The sequence below is a fragment of the Neomonachus schauinslandi genome, chromosome 14 (assembly GCF_002201575.2).
Source record: "Neomonachus schauinslandi chromosome 14, ASM220157v2, whole genome shotgun sequence".
Classification (NCBI taxonomy): Eukaryota; Metazoa; Chordata; class Mammalia; order Carnivora; family Phocidae; genus Neomonachus; species Neomonachus schauinslandi.
The window spans coordinates 73,535,618-73,555,635 of NC_058416.1; the positions used below are offsets into that span (position 1 = coordinate 73,535,618).

Below are 20,018 nucleotides of genomic sequence, written 5' to 3' on the forward strand. Positions count from 1 at the left end.
GTTGCTTTAATTTTAGGTAGGTCCAAAGGTCAATGCAGAATTCTGGGATAAAACAGGTAGACTGTTAGTGAACCAAAGGAAACATTTCTGCCTAAACAAGTAAACAAACCCAAGAAATAATAAGCCTTCATGGAATTATTATCCTTGAAAACAAATGTAATGCAACATAAGTCTGTGTTCCAGGGGGCCTAGAAAGCAAGTGGACACCTGTCTAAACAAATGCTGATAATACGGAAGTTTTCCACGAGCTGTAATAATCCAACCCCATGGAACATTCTAGTTTCTTGGGCAAATGATACTCTGAACCACAATACGAGCTTTACTAAGAGACTTGTGCCTCCTAAACTCCAACCTGAACAACAGCAAAGGTAACTCAGTAGGCAAAGGAAGAGCCTAAAGTGTCTAAGTGTCTGTGGCTATAATTCAAAATTTACTTCCTATTATCAGGAAGACCACTAATTAAAGAACATGCAGTCACCTATCAATCAGCTCTAGACAGGATGATCTTATTGTAGCCTGTGCATGGAAAATGCTACCTCTAATTTAGGCAGTTAGGTTGACCAGGTCACCTGAGCAGGCAAAAGCCAGAGTTCAAGGTGAAAAGTCTCCCCTTGAGCAGAAAAGAAACATGGTCATCAACGATGCACATTCACTGGCGACAGTGCCTTTCTGCTTGGGTGGTTACAAAGCTCACAGCTGAACATGTAGCCTGAATAAGCGGAACCCTAAGAGCAAGCACTTTTGATCCACGGCTGTCATATCTCCACTTTCTCACCACCATTGTAGGGAGATGGCCTTGTAAAGCCACCAGTGGCCTCTGCTTGCCCAATCAAGGGTCTCGCTCCTGTCTGTAGCTTCACTGATTCCCAGCAAGCATTCAACTCAGCTGTCCCTCCCACCTTCTCCTCTGACTTCGTGATCTATACTCTCCAGCAGTCTGCCACACTGGTTCCTCTTCCAGTCTCCTTTGGCTTCTTCCTCCTCTGTTGGACTTCTAAATACTGAAGTGCCTCAGAACATGGTGCCAGGGTACCCCTTTTTCACCTGTTATATTCCCCTCAGGTAAAACTACTCAGTCCCACAGTTTCAAATACCAGTTATATTCAGATATCTAAGTCGGGACCTCTAGTACTCACTTCTTCCCCTGAGCTCCAGAGTCTAAATATCTAACTACCTTTTTGCCATTTTCATATCCTCTCTACCCCCGCCAAGCATGCCCCTCCCCTAGCCTTCTTTATCATGAAAATGAGCAAAACCATTCTCCCAATTGCTTAAGCCAAAAAACGAATAATCCTTGATTCCTGCTCTTTTGCTCACACCCCTGCTTCTACCTCCCCCTACGTCCAATTAATCAGCCAATCATATTGGCTTTACATTCAAATTATATCACAAACCCAGGCTCTGCTTTAGATAATAGCCAAATAACTGCCAAGGGAACAACCCTCCTGAGAAAACAACTGTAAATTCTGGACATATATAAAACCCAACTACTCTGGAGCACTAGCAAGTGACCAGAAGTACATACATAATGGGGAAGGCACATCCAAGAGAAGCTGGAAAGTAAGAGGATATTCCTGAAAATAAAGAGTCAGGGAGGCGGAGCTCCAAAATTCTGTGTATAAACTCTGTCAACATCTCTGTTGGATTCCATAATGACATGTGAGCATGGCAGATCCAAAGCAGTCCAGTTAAGGCTAAAAGAACTGAACAAGATTCAGCTGCTACCCACTGTTTAAGAAGAGCTTTTGAAATTTGAGCAAGCCAAGTTAATTGCTAAAACAAAACCTCAATACCCCCCTTTTTTTTTAAAGATTTTATTTATTTTTTTGACAGAGAGACACAGCAAGAGAGGGAACACAGCAAGGGGAGTGGGAAAGGGAGGGAGAGAAGCAGGCTTCCCGCTGAGCAGGGAGCCTGATGCGGGGCTCGATCCCAGGACACTGGGACCATGACCTGAGCTGAAGGCAGACGCTTAACGACTGAGCCACCCAGGCGCCCCCTCAATACCCTTTGAAGAAGCATACAGAGTTTAGAGTATCTATAATGTATCAATCCTACTGTACCAGATACAATCTAAAATTATTCTACATATCAAGAAACAGGAAAATGTGGCCCACGTGCAAGAGAACAGACCATAAATGAAGACCATTCCAAGATGACTCTGATGTTGGAATTATCAGACAAGGATTTAATGCAGCTATTAGAACTATACTTAAAGACCTAACAGAAAATACGCGTGTAATGAAAAAAAGATAGGAAATAGCAGCAGAAACATATTAACTATGAGAAAAACCAAACAAATTTTAGAACTAACAAACACATCTGAAATAAAAAATTCAATGGATGGACATAATAGCAGAGTAGAGATGCCAAAAGAGTCAATGAATGTGAAGACAGATCCACGGAAACTTTCCCATCTGAAGAACAGAAAAAATATCTGCGGGAAAAATTGAACAGGGCATCAGTATTATTTGGTATAATATCCAAAAATAAAACAAACATGTAATTGGAGTCCCAATAAGAGGAGAAATAGAGATTGAGGTAGAAAAAATGCTTTAAGGATAATGGCCCAAATTTTACCAGATTTGATGAAAGATACAAATTTATAGATTTCAAGAAAGTCAGCAAACCCCACAAAGGATAAACATAGTATCTAAAATTACTCCACTAGGGGCACCTGGGTGGCTCAGTCAGTTGGGTGTCTGCCTTCGGCTCAGGTCAGGACCCAGTGTCCTGGGATGGAGCTCCGCATCAGGCTCTGTGCTCAGCAGGGAGCCTGCTTTTCCCTCTCCCTCTGCCTGCCTGTCTGCCTACTTGTGATCTCTCTCTCTCTCTGTCAAATAAATAAAATCTTAAAAAATAAAATAAAATTACTCCACTAAAACACAGAGATTTTCAGAAATGGGGGAGGGGTGGTGAGCAAGACACTCATATTTGTCTCAAAGAAACAGACTTTATATATAAAAACACTGGTTGAAAGTAGAAAGGAAAAGATATATCATGAAAACAGTAAGCATAAGGAGACTGAATGCCTATAATAATACCCAGTGAAGTCATTTTCAAGACAAAGACTATGACAAGCAATGAAAAGGGACATTTCACATGAAAAGACATAACCATCATAAATGCATATGCACCTAATAACATAGCTTCAAAATACATTTTTTAAAATGACAAGAAAAAGAATAGACAATTCCACAATCAGAGTTGGAGATTTTATCACCCCTCTCTCAGCAATGGATAGAACAAAGAGATCTAAAATCAGTAAAGACATGGAAGATCTATCACATCAATCCCCTTAATCTAACTGATATTTAAAGAATATTCACTTAACACTCCCATCTTAAGTTTTCCATGGGCTTTAGAATAAGACCTGAATTTGTTACTCTGGCCCCCAACCCTGTCTCCCTCCTCCACCCGATCTTATCTCATACTATCCCAATCCTCTCATCCACTATGAACATACCATTCTGGTCTTCTTTCAGTTCCTCAAACATGCCAAGTTCTTTCCCACCACATTAAGGGCTATGTCTTAGCCACATCGAACCGAAAATGCTCTCTCTCCTACCCTGCTCTCATCTTCAAAAGACTAGCCTCCCTGTCAATCAAATCTGTTTTCCATGCCCATTCTTCAGAGTTTGTCTTTGACCCATCAATCTAAAGTGGCCTCCAAGTCACAATACATCATATTGAGTTTTGAGTCTGCTTTGAGTCCTTGCATAGCAGTTATTACTTCCTGATACATTTCCTATTATTTGTTACTTTTTATGGTCTGTTTCTCTCAACCAGAATAGAAGCTCAAGGAGAGCGAGGACTTTGTCTTGTTCATCCATCCAAGCAATGTCTGTCACTGGTGTTTGATAAATCTTGGTTGAATGAATGAAGAAAATCCTATGTAATAACTTTGCCTCCAATCTTATATTTATTCTCTGTTTTCCATGATTTCTTTCTAAATCTAGGTATATATACATATTTTGATAGGCTGTCTCCAAATCTAAATGGAACAAGGACGTGGAACCAGCACACTGAGCCATAACTCTGTGTCGGTCACTGTTCTGGTGCACTGATTTCACACACACAACCTTAAGAGACAGGCACTGCCATCACCCTCATTCTTAGCTGAGGACACCCACGCAGATAAGACAGACATTGTTTGCCCAAGTTTACACAGTAACTAGTGGAGTCCAAATCCAACCCAGGCGGGCTGAATTGAGAGCTGGCACTCTTCACCACTGAGTTACAGCCTCCCGTATACCTGAAGAGCATACTATAGATTTGGTTTAGAAAGCAACTGTCCATCCAGCATCCTATCTGAGCCTCACAATTAGCCTGTGAAGCAGCCAGAGATGATTCATAACCTCATTTCACAGATGAGGTAACTGAAGTTCAAGTATGACGTCCCCCTACTGTGTGCTCCTCAAGTACAGGGATGGCGTACTGTTCACATGTATGAGCTCCAGGTCTGAAGTGTAGATGTTGCAGAGATGGCTCAACCACTGGCCCCACGTCCCACAGCAAGTGAGAGGCACAGCTGCACCAGAGCCTAGCTAGGCCCTCTGTCTATGAGTCAAATACAGACGAAGATGAATACCAACTACACCACAGAATCAGCAGGCATAGATTACGTGCTACCGAGCGTTACAGACAACAAATGGTGTGGGAATCAAAGGTGTAAGCCATCACGGAAGACTGGGCTAGTTGTCCAGAGGGACTTGTTAGCAAATATATAAAGTGAGCTAGACCTTAAAAGAAGCTAGGCTTTCCATGGGCTGAGAAGGCAAAGCAGCATTCCAGGCTGGAGGAAGGACATAAGAAACAGAATGGGCTCAGCAGTTAGTGGCAGTTCTATGTAAGAAGGTAGAGAAAGATAAAGAGAGAAAGGTAGGTGATGACTAATACAGAGATATGTGAAAGTCAGAATAAGCTATTAGGCCTTTAACACACTGGAAATGGGCAACCACTAAAAGTCTGGGGACCCAGGAAAGTGGAAATACAACATATAAAATATGCATTTCAAGATATCAGACAAAAAAGTTTTCAAGGGATTGGGGCCATACAACCACCACCAGAAATAGACTGATAAAACCAAGGACACAGAGAAGAACTATTGATAACCTCAATGCTTAAAGGCTGTACTAATTTAGAAAACTGTATTTGAAGCCCCAAGACTGGATGGTGTCTTCAGTAAAAGAATATAGAGCAAGTTGCTAAGGAGCTTTGGAGTGTTATCCTCCAAGAGGATAATCTGATAAGCCAGATCCATTGTGTGCCAAACCAGAAGACAGGTGTGAAGAGCTGGGAGCAAGCCAACCAAGAGAAACTCTGTTTAAAGTTCAAATGGAAACACATCAGCAGTACTCACTGCCATATTGGCAAGAAGTACTTAAGAAGTAACCCAAGTAGATTGCCCATCTGTTTCAACCTTGCAAAAATTATGTTAAAGATTTCTCTGTATTTGACAAGGCAACTTAGTTCTTGCTGAAATTGGAGAGGTGAAACTTTTAAGAACAAAGAAACTTCTTTTGACAGCGCAAGCTATGATACTCATCCATATTACAATTCAGACTGAAATAATGTAAATTACTTCATAGTGAGTAAGATCCTTTTGGATTTGGCTTATTTTTTATACATGATGCTAAATGTACATCATAATTTGGCCATTCTCCCTGGAAATACATTAATATAGTTTGAAAAGTAGAGAAAATATCAAGTTTTCAAGTACATCAATAATCCAGAAAGAAAAGAACATCCCTCCAATTTTCAAACTTGTACAAAGATTACTAGTATCAGTCCTAATTATGCTTTGCTTTCTTTGGACCATTTAAAATGCTTTAGGGGACACCTGGATGGCTCAGTGGGTTAAGCGTCTGCCTTCGGCTCAGGTCATGATCCCCGGGTCCTGGGATCCAGCGCCCCCCCACCCCCACCCTGTTGGGCGTCCAGCTCAGCAGGGAGCCTACTTCTCCCTCTCCCTCTGCCTTTCCCTCTCTGCTTGTGCTTGCTCTCTCTCATGCCCTCTCTCTCTCTCAAACAAATAAATAAATAATCCTTAAAATGCTTTAGGATAAGGATACATTATGCTAATAATAGCATGTCATTTCTTAAATATATTTTAAACTAAAATATTTCCTAATTTCTGTTCCAATTTCTTCTTTGACCCATAAATTACTTACAAGTATATTTATTTCCAAGCAGTTAAGGATTTCTTAGTAAACTCTGGTTATTAAATTTGAGTTTAATTCCATTGTGGTCGGAAAACACTCCAAACAATTTTGATCTTGAAATCTGCAGCTTTCTTTAGGGCCTGGCAAATAATTTCTTTTGGTAAATCTTCCATTTGTACTTTAATGAAGGCAAATTCTATTTTTGCTGGGTGCAGCACTCTATATATGTCAATTAGGTCAAGTTTATTCATCACTTTATTAAGATTTTCTATATCCCTACTAACTTTTTAGCTGTCTGTTCTATAAACTCTTGAAGAGTGTGTGCTAATGTCTCCCACTAAGCATGTCTTATTTTAGATCTGTCAATTTTGGTTTTATATACTTTGAAGCTACATTATTTATAACATACAAGTTTAAGATTGTGATCCTGACCCCATTATCATTATGAAATAATCCGCATCTCCAAGTAGCATTTACCATATACTTGGTCTGATATTAGTGTTGCTGTGTCACCTTTGCTCTGGTTGGTGTTTGTCTCTGTATATCCTCTGCCATCCTTCTGTTTAAAGTATGTCACTTGTATGCAGTATATAATAGAGTTTTGGTGATTTATTCAGGCAGCAAACTTAGACTTTTACTTGGGAGTATTCGGTCCATTTACATTAAATGTAATTACTTATGTAGAAGGATTTACAGTTAACATCTTATTGTTTTCAATTTGACCCATCTATTTTATGTCCTCCTTTTATTCCTTTTTTTAATTAATGCAATATTGTTTATTCCATTTTCCCTCTTTTAACTTGTTAGATATTTTATTCTATTAAGAGTTGCCTTAGAGGGGCACCTGGGTGGCTCAGTCGTTAAGGGTCTGCCTTCGGCTCAGGTCATGATCCCAGGGTCCTGGGATCGAGCCCCGCATCGGGCTCCCTGCTCGGCGGGAGGCCTGCTTCTCCCTCTCCCACTCCCCCTGCTTGTGTTCCCTCTCTCACTGGGTCTCTCTCTGTCAAATAAATAAATAAAATCTTTAAAAAAAAAAAAAAAGAGTTGCCTTAGAGATTACAATATGCATCCTTAACTGATTACAAGTCAACGCAAATTATTACTTTTACCATTCATCCCCCAATAATCCTAGCATCTTAAAACACTTTAACTTTTGGGCGCCTGGGTGGCTCAGATGGTTAAGCATCTGCCTTCGGCTCAGGTTATGATCCCAGGGTCCTGGGATCGAGTCCCGCATCGGGCTCCCTGCTCCTTGGGAGCCTGCTTCTCTCTCTCTCTCTCTCTCTGTCTCTCATGAATAAATAAATAAAATCTTTAAAAAAAAAAAAAAAAACACTTTAACTTCTTTAACCCTCTCTTGCCTCTGGTGCTATTATACATTTTAGTTTTATACACATTTTAAAATCTAAAAACATTATTGTTTTGCATGGTCAACATTCATTTTTATTTTACATACATATCACCCTTCATGATGACCTCATTCCTTCCTGCATTTCCATCTGGGATTATTTTCCTTCTGCCTAAAGTATCTCTTTTTACCATTTGCTGTAATGCAGGTCCACGACTGACAAAATTCCCTCAGTTTTTCTCTGAAAATATCTTTATTTCACCTTCATTTTGAGGGAAATTTTTGCTGGGAATGGAATTCTAGGTTGGCAGGGTTTGGGGGTATTGTTTGGTTGGTTGGTTTCATTATTTAGATGGCCACTTTACTGTCTGGGTTTTTTTGCCACTATTGTTGTTTGTTTTAACCATTTATTTTAAGATGTCATAGCCAGTCAGTCATACTATTTGTTGCTCCTTTAAAAGTAATGTGTCTTTTTCCACTCTCTCATTGCTTTGAAGACTTTCTCTGTCGGTTTCCATGGTGTTATACTGATGTCAAAGACAGGTGTCCTTTGTAGCCATTCTGCTTGGGGTTTTCTAAGTTCTTTGAATCTGTAAGCAGCTCTCTTTAATCATTTTGTAAAATTCTTAGTATTATCTCTTCAAATATTGTTTCTGCCCCATTCGCTCTCTTCTCCTACATATTCCAATTCTACGTATGTTAGACCTTTTAACCACATCCCACATGTCTTTAACATCCTTATCTATTTCATTTTTATATTCTTTCTTCTCTGTGTTTTAGTGTGAGATTATCTACTGACCTGCCTCCCTATTTATTAATCCTGTCTTATGTTGTAACCAATCTGCTATTGATTCTAGTCATTAGGTTCTAATTTCAAATATTCTACTTCATGTCCCAGAATATCCATTTGGTTCTTCATAATAAATTGGACTGAAATTCACTACTTCTCCATCTGTTTTGTCTATCTTTTCCTCTATTGTTTTAAACATATTATTTATGGTTATTTTTAAGTACTTGTTAGCTAACTTCCATATCTGAGTCATCTGTGGGTCTACTTCTATTATCTTATGAGACATATGATCTTATATCTTAGATGTCCATTATGTTTTTACTGCATTTGAACATTGTAGGGTCTCTCTATATTATTTTCCACCTACAAAAAAAGGACAGAGGGCTTACTTGTACTCTGCTACACAGGAGGAGAGAGGGCTCATCACCCAATACGCGATGAGACTGGGCTGGGTCTCCATTTTTGTAGGACTCAGTCTGCCCTCTGGTTTGCCCCTGTTCTTAAGACATGGCTCTCCATGGAGTTCAGTGAGAAGCTTGCAAGAAGTTTTCAAAATAGCTCTTTGGCCTCCTTGACATAATTCTTGAGAAGGAGATTAATCACATGTTTGGGGCTCCTCCAGTTTCATTTGTTTTTTATTTTAGCCCCAGAAACTTCTTCTGGCTTTTCTGTCTCCCAGAAGCAGCCTTCTGCCTGGGGCCAAACCTGGACTCTTGTCTGCTCACTACACCTGGAAATCAGTAGCTGCCCCAGGTGATAAGTAGCTACAGATCTTCAGTGTCTATCGACTGCTCGCTAGGGTTTTCATCTCTTGCCTGTTTTGTTTTCAGATCCCTGACACCACAGGTCCACATTTCAATATACCAGCATGAGGCTGTGGGAGATTTCAGTGAGGCTTCCAGAAGCTCCTGGCCTATCTCTTCAGCTCCCATCCAAATGTCTTACTGGGAAACCAGTTGTGTGTCTGAGACTCCCCTTTCCCACCACATCTCCAATTTGTCACTCTGGCCATGTGTGACCAGGAAACGTTGGTAGTTTCTCTTTCACTCAGTGGAGGCCCTCTGCCTCAGCTTATGTCTCCAGAATCAGCATGCTTCTGCAGAAAATCAAACAGTTGTTGATCCTCAGTGCCCCTTGGAATGATAATCCCTCCTCTGGAGTTTTAGTCCAACTATTCCTCAGTGCTTCCAGAGCACTCCAGAGCCCTTGAAAATATCATTTTTACAGATGTTGTCAGTCTATAATCAACTACATATTATACCTTGTGCTACTAATTATGGTCAATGAATTTCTACATATTTGTAAGATATTTAGTAGTCTTGATATTTTCCAAAGTACAGTCTACATATGCCTTTAAAATAAAAGCATCAGTAAAACAGTTACTTCTTACCTCTTCATAAAACTTCACCTGAGGTACAGCTTCATTAATTTCATTCAAACAAAAATCTTTAAATAGCAAGAAACCTAAAGGAAAAGAATAAGAAATTTCAGCGTGGGCAATAAACTGAAATTTTACCCCACAGGGTGTTTTCAAAGTAATGTGTTTATACTTAAACCTCTTCCTCCCCTACCTGCAAAAATAATAATAAAGATTTTGGGGCACCTGGGTGGCTCAATCAGTTAAGTGTCTAACTTGATTTTGGCTCAGGTCATGACCTCAGGGTGGTGAGATTGAGCCCCACCTTGGGCTCAGATTCTCTCTCTCCCTCTCCCTCTGCCCCTCCTCACTCCTCCCTCCCTCTCAAAAATTAATAATAATAAAGATTTCAAAGGGCTAATTATACCCCAAAAGAAAATACTCCACATAAAGTAAGAGTACCACATACCTGGCTCCTTGCTTTGGGTTCCTTCCCTACTGGCAACCCCCCTGACACACACTTTTAAAAACTGCATGATAATAAGCAGTGCCAGTGGTCACCACTCCTTAGAGCCACTGGTCACTACAGCAAACAAAAGAATAACCAAAGAAATAAGAGATATGGGTAGTGTGGAAGTGTTGGTAAGAGTCATCATAAAGCTAATAAATACTATGCCCACAGAAACAGGACGAAATACCCTAAATAAAAAAAAAAAGACAGAAGGACTTTCATGACCTTCCCAGCCACTTACTACCTCTAAGTCCCTCAAAGTCCTCACCAAATACCCTGTGCCAGGGCAGACTACCCACTCCCAGATTATTCTCTGCTCCTTCACAGTGCCATGCCTCCCCTTCCATCAATCAGCACCTTATACTGGGAATACCGCCTCCACTGCACAGTGCCTGGTACACAGAGAAGTCCAATAGATGTTTGTTGAACAAATGCTTGTTTACATAACCCTTCCAACATGGCTCTGTCAAAGTACTTAGCACACTCCAATTAATTATCTGATTTATAAGTTCCTCCTGCATTTGCAAACCAACTGCCTAGCATAACGCCTAGCGCACGGTCAAGACTAAATGAACGAATGAAGGTCACTAAGACAAGCTGATACCAGCCTGAGGGTAGAGATTATAAAAAGTCAAAAACAAATTAAAAAGCAAAAAAAAAAAAAAAAGTCAAAACAGGGGTGCCTGGGTGGCACAGTCAGTTAACTGTCCAACTCTTGGTTTCAGCTCAGGTCATGATTTCAGGGTCTTGAGATCGAGCCCTGCTTCGGGCTCCATGCTGAACACGGAGTCTGCTTTGAATTCTCTCTTCCTCTCCCTCTACTCCTTCTGCTCATACTCTCTCTCAAATAAATAAATCTTTTAAAAAAAAAAGTCAAAACAATGAAAGGACTGCTGGAAGAAACAGAAGTCGCAGAAGGGAACTGAAGGAAAGACTCACAACAAGTCTAAGATGTAGGGAGAAGGTAGACCGGAATTCCCCTGGTAGGACAGAGAGAGGCAAAGAAAGCAGCTTTGACAGGTTTTAACTGAAGTTAGCCAAAGAAATCACGTAACAACCTGTCTGTTACTGCTCCATAAATTCCCCTCCATAGTTCCAGGAAGATGACCTCTAGAAATGGTAAATGTTCACTGAGTGGAGCTAGAAGAAAGTATTTGCAATACTTAGTTAAATCGGCAAGGCCAGACCAACTAGAGTTGGGTGCACCTGGCAGTAGGGACATGGGCTCGCTCATTTCATCTCAAGGAACTGAGGACAGACTGACCTAATGAAGCAAGCAGAAAATTCAGGAAGCAGACAAATAGAAAGAGTTAAAGATGCAAATCTCTATCTATTTGCACATTAACATTTTTATTTTAAATCGGAGACATGGTTACCTTTTTGTTCTCGTGCATGTCAAAGTATGTAATTTCAAATTTCCCTTGTCATTTCTTCTTGGACTCCTGAGTCATTCAGAAATGTGCGGTTTGAGTTCCAGATATTTTGGGGTTTTCAGGTATTTTTCTGATATTGATTTCTGTTTAATTCTGCTGTGGTCAGAGAACATATTCAGTATGATTTCAATGCTTTCAATTTATTGAAACGGCTTTGGCCCCAAATTTGGTCCATCTAGGTGAATGCTTCATGGGCACTTGGGGGGAAAAGTGTATACTGTAGAGTGTTCCATTAAACAAAATAAAAAGGCAATGAAGCCGAGTTGGTTGGTCAGGCTGTTCAAGTCCCTCATCCAAATCCTTACTTAATGTTTGTCTCCTTATTCTATCCATTATCAACAGAGGACTGTTGAAATCCCCATCTGTAATTGTGGATTTGCTCATCTCTTTTCAGTTGTTGTCAGTTTTTGGTTTATGTATTTCTTTTTCTATCTTGGGGAGAGAAAACTAAAATGAGAATTTGAACTGAGGTTATTTTGATCATACGAGAGATGTTTTTGTGACGTCTAAACGACAAATGAACTAATATGCCACATATTGACCACTGGCTTTGGGCTGAACTTGGAATCAAGGGGAAATGGTTCATCATGCCCATTGTGCCCTCTGGAATCGAAGCCTTATGTTCTCTTCCAGCCTCTTCTTAGACTGTTCTCTCCCAAGCTCCCTGCACTGAGGCCACGTATCTGCATTCTAGTTCCTCTCTAATACCAAACCCGATCTGCTCTCAGGGCTACCAACTTGCTATCCCCACTTCCTAAGACACTCTCCCTGACCTTGTGGGCCTGCAGAGCTCAGCTCAAACGCCCCCTCCTTAGGCCTTCCAGGATTCTCATTTATGTTCATTCTCTCTCTCTCTAAGATGCACAAGAGCACACCCATGTGCACACACGTGTACGCGCACACACTTTGTTTATAGTACTTGTGACTAGCAAAAATTATCATATGCATATGTTTGTTTGCTTCTTTATTATTTACCTCCCCCACAACTATGGAAAGGCCACATAGGTCTTATTCTCTACTACATATGCAGGAACAAGAACATCATGATATAGAGGGAGTGCAGGAGAAAGAACGAGGGAAGGAAGGAGAAAGGGGGATGGGAGAGGAGGGACAAGTAAGGAAAAGGGAAGAGGGAGGAAGGGGGGAGGAGGGAAAGGAGGAGGATGAGGGAGAGAAGGAGATGAATGAATGCACATCTAACTGCAAATGTTTCTACCTGCTTCTTCAGTGCAATTTCCATTGTCAATGTGTGGGATGAGCCAAAGAATGACTGTAACATACTGCCGGGGAAAAGCCCCATTATTTTCCTCATGTCTGCACGCAAACCGAAGCCTTACTTTCTGCCTCAGCAGCTACTAAAACGGAACAGCAAGAAGAAAGGTGTTTTGCCTTTTGGATAAACTCTAGATCACTGTGTTTCAGGCCGAGAGTAACTTCCCTTCATTAGGCTTAAATTATACACAAAAAACCCCCAAATGAAGCATTTCTCAGATTAGAACAAAAGCTAAAGGGCAAAAATAAGGAAATAATTTGCCTTACAGGTTCACTTCATCAGTGGTTTTTCTCCAGATTTTAAAGAATAAAAAATAGTGACCCAACACCTGCTTTTACTATATAACTGTGGAATGTGTTTACCCTTGTTTCTATATTTGGGCCACTGCAAACTGCCTGCATACTGATTAACTTTTGAGTGTATATAACATCTAGAAAAAGTAAGCTATCCCGATTTGTCACCATAATATTTTGCAAAAATTAGGAGAAAGAACTGTATTGCTTTTTATAAAATACCAATGAGAACTTTTTATGATACACAAATATAACTTTTATATTGCATTTTATAAAATATCAATTAAGAACATTTTAAAGTATCAAATATAAGTTTCTATGAGAAATTTTGAAATGTTACTTCCTAAAAAATTTTCAAAGGAGAAAGAAAAATTATGAAAAACAGTCTTGGGTGCCTAGGTGGCTCAGCTGGCTAAGCGCCTGCCTTCGGTTCGAGTCATGATCCCAGGGTCTTAGGATCGAGTCCCACATTGGGCTCCCCACTCAGCAGGGAGTCTATTTTTCTCTCTACTCTTCCCCCTGCTCATGCTCTCTCCCTATCTCACTCTCTCTCTCCCTCAAATAAATAAAAAATCTTAAAAAAAAAAAGTCTTTCAAGAAATAATACCTGTCCTAGGTTTTGCCAAGGAGACTCAAACACTGGGAAGGATAGATTGTGTAACTGCTAAAAGTTTCTACCAATATTGACTGATTTGACAAAGCATTTCCCAAGTATCTACTAAGAGCCACTGTGCTATACGTTAGGGATGCAATGGTGAAGACAGAGAATTTTTCCCATAAGGGATTTATGGATTTGGTATAAGGGACAGACAACAAAGAAGTACATAAATAAAATAAGTGCAATTTATGTAAATGATATAAAGAAATTTTAAAAAGTGCCGATAGATGATAAAAAGAAGGAAATGTATGTCATACAGAATGACAGTAAGACCTCTCTGGGCTGTGAGATGAACAAATTACAAAGCATTTCAGACTAGAAAAGGCTAAAATGTTTAGTCTTACTCCTATTCAATAATGTATTAGAGGTCTTAGCCAGTACAGTAAGGCAAGAATAGGAAATAAAAGTTACTCAAAATGGAAAGGAAGAATTAAACCTGATTCTATTTGGGGCACCTGTGGGGCTCAGCTGGTTAAATGTCTGACTTGTGACTTTGGCTCAGGTCATGATCTCATGGGTCATGCGATCGAGCCCCATGTTGGGCTCCACACTCAGCAGGGAGTCTGCCTGAGATTCTCTCCCTCTGTCCCTCCTGCCCCTCTCTAATAAATAAATAAATCTTTAAAAAAATTTTTTAAATAAAACTGATTCTATTCATAAACAAGCTGGTTATCTATGTAACAAATCCTATCTACAATGTTACTAGGATATATAAGTGAATTTAGCAAGGCCCCACACTACAAGGCCATTAGGTAAGATGACATTCTGATATGCTCAGATCACACAATTTTAAAACAAATTTTAAAACATGTCCATTTTCAATAAGCAATACTTAGGAATAAATAAATAAGAGATATATAAGACTCTTATGTTGAAAACTATAGAATATTACTGATAGAAATTAAAGAAGACCTAAATAAATAAAAAGACATACTCAGTTTATTGACTGGAAGACTCAGTATTGCTCACATGTATATTCTCCCAAAATTGATCTTTAAATTCAATACAATCCCAATCATAATATCTGGAGGCTTTTTAAAGAAATTGACAAGCTTTGATTCTAACTAAAATGTCTATGGAAATGCAAGAAACCTAAAATACCCAAAACACTTTGAAAAAGAGGAAAAAAGTCCAAGGACTAATACTACCTGATTTCAAGACTCATTATACAGCCACGGTAATCAGTATGGTATTGGCATAAGACTAAATCAGTGGAACAGAACAGAAGATCCAGAAATATGCCCTCACGTAGATGGTCAGTTTATTTTCAACAAAGGCACTAGAGCAATTTATTGGGAAAAGAAACTCTTTTCAACAAGTGGTACTAGAAAAACTTATATCCCAGTGGAGAGAAAAAAAAAGGCAAACCTTACCTCACACCTTATAAATAATTAAATTGAGATTGATCATAGAATTAAATGTAAAAGGCGAAATTATAAAACTTCTAGAAAATGTACAAAATACCCTCACAGAAAATACTTATGCAGAAGATTTCTTAGGCAGAATACAAAAAAAAAATAATAAATTAGGCTTTATCAAGATTTAGCACTATGCTCATCAAAAGACAATTAAGAAAAGAGACCAGCCATAGACTGGGGATAAAATATTACAAAACTTAAATCTGAAAAAGGCCTTCTATCCAATTTATATATACTTTTTTTTAAAGCCGCTTACAAATCAATTTTTAAAAGAAAACCACCATAAAAAAAAGTGTGCATACATTTGAACACTTCATAAAGGAAGAGACAGGCATGTCCAATAAGCACGTGAAATGGACTCAACATCGCTGGTCACCATGCACACGTAAATTACATCACTTTGAGATACCACTGGACAACTACCTGAATGGCAGAGGTAAAAAGACAGTACTATGCTGGCAACCAGAACTCGCTTTCGCTGAGGAGCATATACAAGCTTTAGACTCCTCATTTCTCTGAGTCATCAGGCAAAAGAGGAAGTCACTGTGCTGGCTGGGGTGACTGATCCTGACTAGCCCGGGGGGGACACTAGATGCCTCCTCCACAGTGGAGGGCAGGAAGAGTATGTCTGGAATACAGGAGATCCCCTCTCTGAATATGACCATCCCCTGTCATTAATGTCAATGGAAAACTACAACAACACAATTCAGGCAGGACTGCTAATGGCCCGGACCCTTCAGGAATGAAGGCTGGGTCACCAATACCAGCTACAACATGTGATCAGTTACAGAAACAATGATTATAATTGTCATTGAGTATTTCCTCCTGATTGTGTGTGTGTGTGTATGTGTGTGTATTAAACAAATATCTCTGCTTTCTTCCCCCCGTTATGCCCTTACCCGGTAACATAAGATGTACCGACTTTATATCATACCATTTAAATGTTGTTAACATTACATTGTGGTATTTACAATACAGGATATCAAGGAGAAGAGTGAACATTACCTATTGTTTCGCCTCCTCCTCTGGGGAAAGGGTTAGCGCATTTTGGTTATGTGCAAGTGGTCGTATCATTTTGGGTGGGGGGTATGATCATATTATCTCTATTAGAGAATTAAATACAGTCTACGGAGATGCACAGAGTGAGTGCCAAGGTGACAAGGGATGGACATGTGTGACACAATTTTTGTGTCAACTTAGAGGGTATTTGGGGATACAATTAAAAACTAAACTGGTGAACTGTAAGTAAGCAGATTGCTCTCCATAATGGGGGCGAGCATCATTCAATGAGTTGAAGTCCTGACTAGAAAAGAAAGACCAGCCTCCATGAGCAACAAGAAATTCTGCCAGCAGGCGGCCTCCAGACTTCATCTGCACATCGGCTCTCCTGGGTCTCGGGCTGGCCAGCCTACTCTGGGGATTTGGACCTGCCAGTCTCCATAATCACAGGAACCAATTCCTTATGATTAATCTCTCTCTCTCTCTCTCCACACACACACACACACCCTATTGGTCCTGTTTCTCTGGAAAACCCCTATCACAGATTTTGAGCTTTCTATAGAATGTATATTCACTCAGGAAAACAGTCTGAAAGTTCCTTATAAAGCCAAACACACCCTTAACACACAACTCAGCAACTCCACTATTAGGTATTGACCTAGTGGTAACATATGGCTCCAAAAAGACATGTATATGAATCTTCGTAACAGGTATATTCATAATTTATTTGAAATAGTCTGAAGTCCAACAACTGAGGGATAAATAGTGATATTTTCACACAATGGATTACTAGTCAGCAATAAAAAACAAAACACCAAAACATATAGCAACATAAGTAAATGCCAGATATTTTGCTTGTCCAAAGACACCAGACACAAAAGAGCATATGCTCGGTAATTCTCTATGTATGAAGTTCTGAAACAGGCAAAACTAATCTATAGTTTTGAAAAAGAAAAGGGGGCATGAAATTGGGAAGGGCATAAGGGAACTTTCTGGGGACAAAAATGTTCTGTAGTTTGATAGAGATGTGGGTTTATGCATTTATCAAAATGAAATTGTGAACAGTATTATAAGTAAATTTACTTTAAACAAATATTAACTCTAGTGAGTAGGTTTGCATTTCACAATAGCATGAGTTGGCAGTTCTGAAACTACTCATGGTGTGTTCTAGGCTTATACAAATGAGCAAATACATTGAGGATAACAGGAGCCTTCCTGGAAAAGAGGTAAAACAGGGAAAGAGAATAGAAAGTATATTGTAGTAATGGATTGGAATGGGGTATCCATTTGAGCTCATTGTTTTTACCAGATAGACAAACAGATGTACACACACGCACACACACACACACGCACACACACACACTCCTTGCTCTTTCACTGAGAAGACCTAGAAGCAATGAACACGTCTAGTGCCCAAGCTGAAGATTCTCAACACCATTCTCTAAGGAACTAGAGACCCTTGAAGAAAGGCTGCTTGATTCTAGGGCAGGGGTAGTGAATACCAAGTTGAGCTCTAGACATCTTATTATCCCAGACAGTAAGAAAGGCTCAAAGGATGATGAGGACATATCAACAGGACACAGGAACCAGTCTGAAGAGGCTCCCACTAGCCAAAACTACGGCAACTAGGATATCAAAATAAATAATATAGTAATGATTAAATCACTGGCTAAACTAAGGATCCAATAGTCCATACTGATAGATAGACTGGGGTGGGGGGAGGGATTAGGGAAGAACGAACGAACGAAAGAAAGAAAAAAAGAAAGGGAATGAGGAAGGGAGAAAGGGAGGGAAAGGGTGGGGAAGGAAGGAAGAGGAGAGAAGGAGGGAGGGAAAGCTCTTAGAGACAAAAGCCAACTAAAAACTATAGAAGAAATAACGGAACTCGAAAGTCAATGGGTGCTAAAACAGAAGGTAATAAAACTTTAATGAGAATATTTACATAGTCTCAAAAGCAATTTCCCATAAATTACTTACTCCTTACAAAGGGAAAGCTTTAACTCCACGATGGAGAATCCTTGCACACACCCACATTAGGCAAGGGACCAAAACTGACCCAACAGGCATCAGGACAAAGCAGTATCACGATGCACTGGGGAGAGCATCTCATCTGAGGTCTTCCTGACAAAATGCATACTCTGAACTTAATTGCTATGGAAGAGTAAACAAACCGAAACAAAGGGCCATTTTACAAAATTGGCCTGTACCCTTTAAAAATGTTAAAGTCAAGAAACCCAAAGAAGGCTAAGGAACTTGGCCAGATTAAAGGAGCCTGAAGACGTGGTGACAACAAAATGCAAGCATGACCCACGACTGGATCCCAAACCAGGAAAAATCATAGCCAAGATGGGTACTTGGGGGGTAACTGTTAGAATCTGGACATAGTCTGTGGATTAGACAACAGTATTGCACTGGTGTTAAGTTTCCTGACTTTGAGCATTGTACTGTCGTTATCTAAGAGAATGAATGACCTTGTCCCTGACACAAGAGGACTGAAATATATAATGGTTGAGGTATGAAGTCTCCAAATTACTCCCGTCTAGTTTGGAAAAAAACCATCAAAGATACAATGATAAAGCAAAAGCAGCAGAATACATACAACAGTGAAGCTATTTATTTATTTATTTATTCTTGACAGTGAAGCTATTTAAAGGGTACATAAGAGTTCCTTGAACTGTTCTTATTACTTTCAAGTTTGAAATTACAGCAAAATATAATACTTAAATGTATGTAAAAACAAAAAGGTAAAAGAAAAAAGGTAAAGTCATAAAAATAACATGATTGAAATTCTATACATTTATTGGGAAAGGAAGTTTTCTTATGCTAAAGAAATTTGGCTTTTAACAATTAAAATTTTTATGTGACTCATAATAGAAATTATTGCTCTAAACCTGGCTTTTCAACTATTTATCCCTTTTATAATTAGTAACTTCCTGCCCACCTAAAAGCTACAGGGCTCCTTGAAAAACACAATATAATGCGAAAGCTAATACAATTTAAACAGAGCAATGCTTATAAGCTCCACTATAATTAAACTTAATTCTGAGAGAATGGAAAAAAAGGTGGTTTAATGCAGCAAATTAGAGCTACACGTTCCAAGAGTTCTCTAAAATATTTTTTCCTAACAATGTGAAGATTATGATTTCAGGTACTGCATTTCTTTATGCCTTTAGAATAAACCACGCTGTGCAGGCATACCAACTCTCATGTTTCTGGAAATTTCCTTCAACTCCTTCAAGCACCTCAAAGGAATTTCCTTATAACTTGTCATCCAATATGACATCACATATCATGAGATAGCCCCACCGATCACACTAGATTGTCTGTAAACCAGGATTGGAAGCGTTACACGTTAGACCTCACAGCTTAACCTTCCATGTAAACAAATTAAAAGAAAAGGTGCTGGGTCTCTAATATTATTAGCGCATGTTTTTTTTAAGTGTAAAAGGAAAGGACTTGGGTTAGTTAATCTCCATATTTCTTCAACTCTAGGATTCTATTACTCTACAAAAATGAAACTAATCAAATTATAAAGGCATGGAACAAATGGTGAGGAACACATAAACATAACTAATAATGAGGCAGTAAAAAGAAGAAGAAAATCAGACAGAGCAAGCTGGCTAGTGACTAGCTGGAAAAGCCCGTTAAAGCACCCAGGCAGGAAAAGAAGTCAGTAATATGATGATCCAAGAATAAAAGTAAAATCAACCAAAGGTAGTGAACACTTGCCAGAATTCTGCTGTGCAGAATAACAAAAAGCCCTAACAATCAAAT

General features: G+C 39.4%; 1 protein-coding gene across 1 annotated transcript in view; it reads right to left on the reverse strand.

Moving 5' to 3' along the window:
* GRK3 (G protein-coupled receptor kinase 3) overlaps positions 1–20,018 on the reverse strand; it is a 119,954-nt gene that overhangs the window by 54,071 nt on the left and 45,865 nt on the right. The window contains exon 3 of the mRNA XM_044921304.1: positions 9,693–9,766. Coding sequence (XP_044777239.1) covers positions 9,693–9,766 — 74 coding nt within the window. The remainder of the gene's footprint in view (positions 1–9,692; positions 9,767–20,018) is intronic.